This window comes from Alexandromys fortis, unplaced genomic scaffold (assembly GCF_014885135.2).
Source record: "Alexandromys fortis isolate MF-2015 unplaced genomic scaffold, M_Fortis_MF-2015_v1.1 scaffold_139, whole genome shotgun sequence".
NCBI classification, from domain to species: Eukaryota; Metazoa; Chordata; class Mammalia; order Rodentia; family Cricetidae; genus Alexandromys; species Alexandromys fortis.
The window spans coordinates 862,213-872,876 of NW_026068020.1; the positions used below are offsets into that span (position 1 = coordinate 862,213).

Here is a 10,664-nt window from a genome sequence, read left to right on the forward strand (position 1 = left end):
GGTAATCATCAAGACGGGGGTGGGGGCAGGGGGACTGGGGAGGAGGGGTTCCACTGTGCCTCAGTTTACACCAGCATGAAAATTACAGCCCTAACATAACATTCTCATCCAAATAAACACGAAATTAAGGCAAGTTAAACATAGCTAAACCACATCGGAAGGCTGGCTGCAGAATGGAAACATGAATGTGTTCTCAAGACAAAGTTCATGATTTGAAATCTCATCCTGTGTCTCTGTTACTGTCTGTCTGTCTGTCTGTCTGTCTGTCTGTCTCTCTCTCTCTCTCTCTCTCTCTTTCTCTCTCTCACACACAAACTCTGCAACTTCAATCTTTACATTACTTGGTGAATCGCTCTAAATTATCCTTAAACATTTTTTTTTTGTTTGTTGTTTTTCGAGACAGGGTTTCTCTGTAGCTTTGGAACCTGTCCTGGAACTTGCTCTGTAGACCAGGCTGATCTTGAACTCACAGAGATCCATCTGCCTGCCTATGCCACCCGTGTGCTGGGATTAAAAGAGTACACCACCACTGCCCAGCTGATAGCCTTAAGGATTTTACGTGACTTTGATGAATATAATGTTGAGCCAATAGGATCTTAGCATCCTCAAAAGTAAACACATTTCCCTTTCAGACAAAATTGTCCACAAATCTATTTGCAAAGTGCTTTCTCTACTAGTCTGGAAGTCAGCTCCTGCTGGAATTGATGTTTCTGGAATGCTACTCTTTGCTTGGAAACTTCGAATTAATTATATACTGAAACTATATCAAGACCTCAAGTTCTATACAGAAGTCCAATAACACAAATAAGGAAAATGTATGTTTGTATAGATTTTTAGTTTATTACTTAGTAAACGTAGTAATGATTCCTTATGAAACTGGACCATTTAAATTCAGAGATTACTTTTTTTTTTTTTTTTTGGTTTTTTGAGACAGGGTTTCTCTGTAGCGTTGGAGCCTCTCCTGGAACTAGCTCTTGTAGACCAGGTTGGCCTTGAACTCATAAAGATCCGCCTGCCTCTGCCTCCCACATGCTGGGATAAAAGGCATGAGCCACCACTGCCCGGACCAGAGATTAATTTTTATAGAATATGTTTAATTTTATTTTACTGGGAAGGGGAATTGGGAGAAGTGAGAGGGTACAGGGAATGAATATAACCAAAGAAGTGATATACTTGAAAGAAAGTGTCTTCATGAAACCCAGTGTATGGAAAATGATTATATGCCAATAAATACTTTAAAATGTTTTAACTTTGGGATGACTTTAATTTTTCAGGAGGTTCTGTGCTTTTACTCATTTCTCCTGAGCATGGCGTCTTCTCAAAGTCTAAACTTCGTAGCCCCTAGACCTTCAGGTGTTATCATTTTATTCCTGTGTGTGCATGGTGTGTGTGTGTGTGTGTGTGTGTGTGTGTTCAGTGCCCTGCAGTTTTATGACATGTGTAGGCTCAGGTGGCCATGCCCACTTCTGAAGCAGTGTCTGACTTCTGAGCCTTGTCTTGGCTTTTGAAAACAGCCACGCGTGCGTCCCTTCCGTCTTGTTCCTTCTGTAGTCACCTCTCCGTTTCTTGGCTACAGTAATTTACATATCTTTGAATTTTATAGCCTCCCTTCATGAACTCACGGCTGGGGGAGAGCTTTGTGTTCACTCTGCTTTCTGGAGCAGCTTCTGTTTCCCCCAAGAAAAGAAACAAACACACTCCCGCACTCCTGCCCCACTCACTGGGCATTAAAGACACCAGGGAGACTAGATGGACGCTGGTACTAAGCCGAAAACCTGCCACAGAGTGCAGCCTCTAAACTTGGCTTATTAAAATATCAGTTTTTTTAAAGTCCAGATTTAAACTCCAGCTATGAGTTATAGTGCCCTGCACACAAAGAGTGGACCTCATGATGTCTTTGCCAGGCAAAATTAGCCCCGTATCTGTGCCTCTTCTACTCGGGAAAGACGCAATGCTTCCAGGCTTACAACCTGTTTGAAAGGGAGGCATTTTCAGACAACTGCCCTAAAGGACAACATTTTCAAAGGACCTCAGAACCCACTCTTCCAGTCCCCACACCATCCAGATGGGAGGCAGGGAAATGCTGTTGCTCTTTAAGAAGTTCAGCTGCCCCCAGCAACTCTCACGGTAGGGAATTCCTTAAGACAGTCTCACTGGTATTTCAGGTAACTCAGCTGTTTGGTCTGGTCTACTCCACAAACAAAAGCCCCGCAGCAATTCTGCATTTCCGCTCCTCTCCAGGAAGAGTTTTCTTTGGAGACTAACTAGCTCCCCGGATGCAGCAAACATCTCCGCGAAGCAAGTTTCCAGAGCTCAGGAGAAGCTGACATGGGTTGAAAGGTGTTGGGGGACACACATGTTGTCCATAGGAGCAAAACTTGCTCGGGAAGAAAAAAAAAGGAAGAAAGGAAGCAAGGAAAGAAGGAAGAAAGTGCAGTGGTTGAAGATGAAAACCCATACAGAGTTGGCAGAATAGGAGACAATCATGACGAAGACCGTAGAATAAATTATGGACGAGAAATGGCTGCATTTCCCTGTCCCAGGCCCGGTGACCGTGACCCTGCTCAGGGGTCTACAGCATCTCACAAACACTCTGGGCCTCTTCGGAGACTTCTTTCAGTTAGTCAAGTCCCACTGACTGGAAAGACTTCCGGCACCTATTTTGAACACCCAGCCAAGTAAAGACAGAATAAACTTTAGTATAAGCTGGGCTTCATGGACTGGGCCATGTTTCTCTCCATGGTCAAAGACAATTTAGGCTTTGTGTTGTTAACGGAAATATGTCACAATAAACATTAAAAGTATATACACTTTACCGAAATGTCTAGCTACACTCTGCCCCCAGGCAGACAATGAATGTTTCTTGGAAATGTTACAAAGAAATAACTAATTGCAAATAGCAACATTTCCAGGAGACTAAAGTAATGTATTTATGCTCCTTAAGAGGAATGGGTTAACAGCAAGAACACAAAGGTATTCCTTAACAACCAAGGCAGGTCCAGCATCAGTGTATCAAACGTGGATGCATTTGGAAAGAACCCTCTGTGAGTTCAGACATCAGCATACCTGGCTAGTCGTTGTCTTCGATTATATAAAAGTAAACATGCCTGTATCTTGCTTTCCAGCTCAATGTGTTATCTGATAGTTTAATGCCTTTTTGTCCAAATAAGCTCTTAACATTTTTCATTTGTTTATTACAGATACTGCATTTTGGGTTTTAAAGCATATTTGATTGCAGTATGTGATTAGGTCAAAGCTTTTGAAGAGAGGAATTATCTTAAACTGAATTTTCAGTGTCTCCACTAAATTCTTGCATCAGGGTACTATCCATCTCCCGGTGTTGACTTTCAATAATTTTCCAAAGGGCTATCTTAGCAATAATACTGTTGACATTCTCCTTAAACAAATGTGGTGTGTGTGTGTATAAAAAAGATGGCGTATTTCATCTGCTCCTGCTTCCTCAAGCGTGCTGTGAATCACGGCGGGATGAAGCGTGAGTGGAAGTTAACTAATGGACGCTCATAATTTAGGCAGCAAAACCAGAATTAATGTATTATCCCTCCGTAGCTTCGCGTACTTGGCCAACCCAAACTTGCTTTCTTAGAGAAATACGTGACTGAGACAATTCCCATCTGCTTTTGACAGACACGGGAAGATTCCCACAAGTGACTTGGTTAAAAGCATTTCTTAAGGACTATAAAATGGTCATGATTCCGGGGGATTATTTCATCAAAACAGTTTTTGGTGATAAGAATAAAGGATGGAAGAAAAGAAGGAAGGAAGGAAGGAAGGAAGGAAGGAAGGAAGGAAGGAAGGAAGGAAGGAAGGAAACCCATTGTATAAGATCAACGTTTTGTAACCAGAACAGCAACTTCCAAGATATTATAAAATGATAAAAAAAGAAATAGATGTTTAGGACAATGGGTGGCCATGCTGATCGTGATTCATCTAAATTTCTTCTGTGTGAAGTGGAGACTTTCATTTAAAAAAAATAGTACAAGATGCGTGGGTGAAAAATCGAAGGGAAATTAAGAAGGAAAGATTTTTTTACACCTCTCTCCCCCAAAAGATCTCAGCAAGGCCTCCAGAGAGCGGAGCCCCTCAGCCTTGCCTGGAAGACATTGCCTCTGGGATTGCCTAGAGAGTCTGCTAAGCAGCTGGCGCAGGACGTCCTGTCCTAAATGCTCTTCCAGAGAGCAACACACCTTCCAGGGCTCGGCGTGTCCAGTGCCTTTCTCCCCAGGCAGGGCCTAGCGCTCACTGCTTCTTTACCTCCACCACCACACCATGCTCAGACCTGTTACCCCGCTGGATCCCTTGCGGTTGCTTACCGCGGCGCAAGACCCCTCTATGTCTTTTCAAGTTCAAGACTGGTAGGCTAGGCGCCCAACTCTAAATAAGATTCACCTGCCTGCCTGCATCCTGCGACTCCATGTCGCTGTACAAACCCAGGCCTGAGTGCTTGGAGTCTCCTGCGCTCCTAGCGCCCAGCAATTTGCTTCTCATGGCTGTGACCCTGGAGCCCCAGCGCAGGACAGAAACCTCCCTGCCTTCTCAGGTAAACTCCGCGGCGACATCATTGTACCTAATGGGAGGGCTAAATAGGGCTCGAACGCTCTAGCATCCGAGGCGAGGGCCAGAACTACAGTCAGAAAGAGCTGGTTGCCTGCACCACGCGTGGACTCTGTGGCGCCGCAGAATGCGCGCGAAGCAACAAGTGGGCCACAACCCAGAAGGCATAGCATCTCCCGGCCTTTGCTGGCCTGAAGAAGACGTTTTGACAGCTGCTCCCCATGGGGTCACCCATAGACACCCAACCACCAAAAATGGGAAGTGTGACCATTTGTCCAAGAAGTGTATTAGGACCCTGCTTGGGAGCCGCTAGCCGGAGGGTTCCGAACTGATGCCCCTGGCAAAAGGCCTCGGACTTGCCTCCGGGACAGAGATGTTCCCATCTCCCGCCAATCCTTGCAGGGTGGAGAAACTCAACCCTTCCCGTGCGGTGGCCTGAGGGATCTCCACGATGAAGGATGCTCTGGCCCGCCCGCCCACCAACCCGTGCGTAGTGGGTGCCCAACACACGCAGCACCTACCCTGGCGTGCGGGTCCGGAGGTGGGTGGCGCGGCGCTAGTGGGAGGCGGACATGGACCACGCTCCCTCCATGCGCCACACGGAGAAGGCGTAGCTGAGACGCTCGTGAGCCACGTAGCTGCAGCTGGTCATCTTATTGTCCATCTCGTCGCTCTGCAGAACCTGGTAGAGGAAGTCTATGTACCTGGCGGCCAGCTTGAGCGTCTGGATCTTGCTGAGCTTGTCAGAGGGGAGCGTGGGGATGATCTTGCGCAGCGCGGCGAAGGCCTCGTTGAGCGACTGGGTGCGCTGACGCTCGCGCACGTTGGCCAGGATGCGCTGGCTCTGCAACTCCTCGAAGGACTGCGCGCTCGGACTGCCCTTCTTGCCGCGCTTGCCTGGGGTCGGGCTGCCATCTTCGCTTGACTTCTTGCTGTAGCGCCGCTTCCGGCCGAAGCGCTTGGGCTGCCGCTCCAGCTCTTCCTCGCTGGTGCCCAGACTGTCCACGGGGGACACAGGCGAGCTGGATCCCTCCTCCATGGCGCCCGCCCGGCGCGCGTGGGGCTGGGGGGCGCCGAGCGCACGCCACTCGCCAAGCCCGCGACCGCGGAGCACAGGCTCCTGGGTCGCCTGCAAAGTCTCTAATTTCGAGGCCGGCTTGTGCAAAACCGAGGTCTCCGGGAGAGGAAGTTATTCTAACTTTTTTGGAAACTCTATCCCGGCTGGGTTGCTAAATAGCTGTCAGGAACGAGGGCGGCGCGCTGATTGGCCACGGTGGCCAGGGGCAGGACAAGTTCTGGGGCCTTCGCCGGCCGCCCCCCCCCAAGGAGGGGGGGCGGCACTTTCAGTTTTGTCTCCTCTTTTTCGGCCCTAACTATGGCCGGCATCTCGGAGGCCGGGTCCGCGCGTGCAGTCTGCGCTGCTTCCTAAGCCGCGGGCCGCTAATCAGCGGTGCTGATCCTAGACTCAACGGGCCCTGGCTTTGTCTGAGCCTCGTGGAGCAGATTTGGTCCCTGCCCGGGTTCAGGATCTCCACGAGAGGTGGAGGAGGCGAGTCCAAGCCCAGATGTGCACCGTGGACCAAGGACGCAGCTGGGAGCCTCTTTGGGCGCGCACTGAGACCTCACCGTCAGCAACGCGATCCTGCCCGCAGTGAGTGGAGCTGTGCAGGCAAGCAGAGAGCCACGACCCCGGGCAGGGCAGACACTCGCGTGTCGGTAGAGATATCCACCTCCACAGTCTCGCCTCTAGGATCCATAGAGACGCCGCCCGTCTCGGGCCAGAATGCAAGTTGGAGGACCCTTTTTAATTTCGACCTTCTGGATGAACTTCGGTTTGGACACCTTTTCAGACCCTACCTCTTAATGCCTTAAGCCTAGGTACCACAGCGAGCCTCTGCGGGAGCGCCGGGTGCCCGCCACGCCCGCCTGCCTGGCCCTGCCCAAGTGCTGGGTCCGGGTTTAGGGCTCAGCCTCAGTCTCTGCACTCTGCTTCGTTTGCGAGCGGGTGGTGAACCCAGAACTCGGAGATTAGGGAGAGGCAGGCCCTTCCTGAAGTCCCCTGCTCTGGGCACTGGTGGGTAGCTACGGCAGGGGTGCTCAGGGATGCAGAACATTGGGCCAGGCCTTAGTGAACAGACATCACCGACCACGGCCTTTTTGCCATCTGGACTCTCAGCGACAGAGCGTTTGAAGTGCTTGGGGTCTCTTTGTTCGCCAGGCCGCTCTTGCTGGGGCCTGGAGGTGGTTTACAGCTTCCTTGCCTTTGAACCTATTCCCAGGTGACCCGGGCTCAACTAGGCCGGGCTTGAGCATGGCTGTCAGAGGAGCCCTGTGATCAAGGGCTGGCTAGGTCTTATTGAAGTTGAACCTGGGGCCAGCGACTCCTCAGCTTCAGCAGCTCCTGGGGGCAGGCGGGGCCACGAGGTGGGGCCCGCGGGCTGAGACCACTGTCTTGGGAAGCTGGAAGGGCTGTGTATGACACCTCTTGCACTCTCACCAAAGACCTGGTTCCCTGCTCTTGGGGACCAGCAGCACCGGGAGCAATGCTCCATGGTGAGCAGGCCCACTTGCAGACGACGGTTCCCTAAATGCTCTCTGGCTTCAGAGGATAGTTAAAGTTTCAGTCACTGTGCCCAGCCGGACCCAGGCTGCGTGCCTTCTGTCCTGCCTTCTGGGAAGACCATATTTTATTCAATGCCCCAAAGTAGCCTGATTTCTTCTTTTAAAAATTTGCAGCTAATTTTAGGAGCAAAAGAGAACACCCAGACCTCAGGTTCCTGCCTGCCTGGGGTGGCTTTTCTGGGAACTTCCGGGTGAAAGAGTACAGAAAAACTAGGTCAATTTTGCCACCCTGTATCACCCAGGGTGAGGAGTACCCCTTCCACGCCACCCCAAGCTCAGACCCCCTTTAAAGTCTGGCTTAAATAAATCAGGTGGTATTGTCCACTCCCTAAAACCAAAGGGTGTTTTCCCTGACAGAAGCCTTCCAGTGTCCAGCCCAGCCCCCTCCCAGCTTTTGTGTCTGCGTGTTTCTCTTTCTCACTCTGTCTTCTCCTTTCCCCTCCTCCACGAGGCGGAGGGCATAGCTGAGGAGGAAGGGAGAAGCCTCCTCACAGGTCTCAAGCAGCCCAGGGCTCAGTTCAGCCTGAGGATGAGGAGTGGGGACATTGCATAGAACATAGAGCTGCCACTAAAAATGGGGGTTCCCTTCATGTTGTGGTGACCCCCATTCACAAACTTACTGTGTTGCTACTTTGTAATTGTAATTTTGCTACTGTTACGAATTGTAATGTAAATATCTGATATGCGACCCCCAAAGGGCTACTGACCCACAGGTTGAGAACCACTGACCCAGGAGCTAGGCATTTTATCCCAGGCCAAGGTGGCCAGCCTTTTGTGGATTCCCAGCCAGCAGCTCTCTTAGGTCTTTGCTCTTCTTCAGTGTGGGGTGGGGTTTTTCTATCTTAAACACTTCTAACAAATCAAAATTGTATAGAGTCGGAGAAAAACGCTTGCTGGTGGAATTTGGCCTGCCCTTCTCTCTCAGTCATTGCTTTAGTTGAAACTTGAAAATACAAAAGAGAGAGAGAGAGAGAGAGAGAGAGAGAGAGAGAGAGAGAGAGAGAGACATCGACAATGCCACAGTCTCTCCAGTGTTGTTGTGAACCGGGCGATGGCAAGGTGACACTTGGTCTCTCTTTCTCTCAGGTTGGTTAAAATGAAACGCTAATGAAAAAGGAACCGGATTGGGAAATAATATTCTGGCTATTGATATCGCCTGAATTTTTTTCCTTTTACAAACCAAGATTTAATAAGGTTAATAAAACCAAAGTATTAATAACTCAGGAACAAAACGTGTTTGTGTGTGGATACCCCCCCAGACCACCCAGGCTCACTCAGACATGTGTGAAATATCACGCAATAAGGGTTCATGGCACACATGCAGTTCTTGGTATATTTATTCATTATCGAATGTGGAAAATCATGTCAACGCTTCTTTTCATGTGTGTAAAAATGTGTGCTTTGTTTCACGGAACCTCGATTTATTAAATAAAAATACAGCCTGAAGTTTGGAAAGCTTCTTCTATAGTTTTCTCTGCACCAGGCACCCTGTTTTCACAGTGAACTTAATGGCTGCTGGCTAGGTATTAGTGACAGTAAAGAACTGTCACCTGGAGATGGTCTTCAATGCTAGGACACTATCAGACGGCTCCTAGGCTTTATTGGGATAATAAAACGTGTGCTTGATACTCAGGAAATATTTTTTACAATCCCTCAGAAGCTGTATAGAAAGCAATAAATATGAGTTCAAACGCTACAGCTGCTACCTTTTGTCGAATCGCAGGTACAGTAAGCATACCTGTCTGCTCCTGCAGGCTCCCCAAGTAAAGCTATGAGAGATGCGATCAGGCATTTAGCAGGGCTCCTGTGTGTACATGCTGGTGAGCTGGTGGGTTGTCACCTCCTCTTGAGTTGAGTGAGGCAAAGCTCAAGCAGATGACAGAAGCCAGTATTTGTGCAACAGACCCTGCAACATCTCTCAAGAGGTTGAAGATGCCTTCTTGGCTCTTTCACTGCTCTCAGAAGCAGCTTGCCAGTGATTTGCACAACAGAAGAACCCAGGTACCTTTCTTTTGAATCATTGTCTCAGACACAGGGCCAGTGAACATGACACTCTATTTATGGGAGCCCCAATTCCAGGGGTGGACATTTGAGAATTGTGCCAAGCTGGTGGCCTGTCTGTAAACCGTAGGAGTCTTTAGATTGCTTTGCTGGATGTTAGAACTGTTTGTGGGATCATATGCTATTGGCTTGTTGACATTACCCTGTGCCATTGTCGTTGCCCTTCTTAGATGGGTTTGCGTAGTTCAGAACGCTCCCCGTGTGAGCATCTGATCGGCAGGCTGGGGAGCTGAAAAGGCATTTACTTCTCACCCTAAGATCCCAGGCTTAAGAAAGTCTCCCAGTGAATGACTGACTCCTAGGGATGAGTCTGATGTCTTCCAGAAAGAAAGCCTCAGAGCCAATCCCGTCCCCATGACTGAAGTCACATAACAGAGACTGAAGTCACACCTCAAAGGACTAGAACTCAAGTTCAAGGTACACTCTAGGTCAGAAAGATTCTGCTTTTAAAACTCCTTCAAATGGGTGTGTGCTGTGACCTTACGGCAGCACTGTGTTTGCTGTTACCAGGGGTTTAGTCCACTGTCAAGGCTAGAAACATCCCTGCCCTCCCTACCATCCTTCTCCCGTTTCTTCTTGATTTGACGCTGCCCTGGCTTGTGGAACTTAGAATCAGCTGAAACACCAGCCTCTGACAACACCTGCCTTTTCCCGAGAGGTTGAACCGAAGAGACAGCCTACCTTGAATGTAGGTGGCAGCTTTCCAGGGGCTGGGGTGAGACTATGGCACAGGAGAGAGTGAGCTGAGCACTGGCATTTGTCTCTCTGTGCTTCCTGATGGAGTCAGTCACCACCCCCACTCCAGCTGCTCTGCCTTCCTACCCATGAGCCAAAAGAAGCCCTTCTTGCCTTAAGTTGTTTCTTGCTAGCATTCCATCAGGACGATAAGAGAGACTATTAAGATACTGTCAGTGTTCATGTTTCCAGTGACAAGATCAGCATTGTTTCTCTGCAGCCTTAACTGTAATTGTTTCATGTCTTTGGGAGTCAGGGTTTCCAGAGACAAAGGAAACAGACACAGATATTATCTGAGAGGAGGTAAGTAGTGATGCTGATTCTAGTGGAACTGGGGATCATCCTGTATTTTCTTATCAATGGGCATCCTGGTGCTGACCCATGGAATACCTAAGATTATTGACCTTTCTGCTATCTGCAGGAATGGACCATTGGTCAAGGTCTGGAGCCAAACTTTACCACATCAGACTGGAGCATCTTTTTGTAGGGGAAGGTGAGGACAGGAATCTGTCCCAGCCTACTTGGTAATCTTAAGAGGAGAAGAGTCTAGATATGGTTCCACAAGCCAGAGCAGGGCAAGATAAAAGGTCTTGGGATAATGGCCATGGATAGAAGCATATACAATACAATCAAATCCATGAATCGCAACATCAGTCAAACACAAGTCCGGGTGC

At 49.0% G+C, this 10,664-nt stretch overlaps 1 protein-coding gene across 1 annotated transcript in view; it reads right to left on the reverse strand.

Moving 5' to 3' along the window:
• Positions 1–8,576, reverse strand: part of Twist2 (twist family bHLH transcription factor 2) — a 53,564-nt gene extending 44,988 nt beyond the window's left edge. Inside the window, exon 1 of the mRNA XM_050163106.1 lies at positions 5,094–8,576. Within this exon, the coding sequence (XP_050019063.1) occupies positions 5,129–5,611 (483 nt within the window). The 5' untranslated portion in view covers positions 5,612–8,576 and the 3' untranslated portion in view covers positions 5,094–5,128. The remainder of the gene's footprint in view (positions 1–5,093) is intronic.
• Between the last annotated feature and the right edge of the window lie 2,088 nt (positions 8,577–10,664).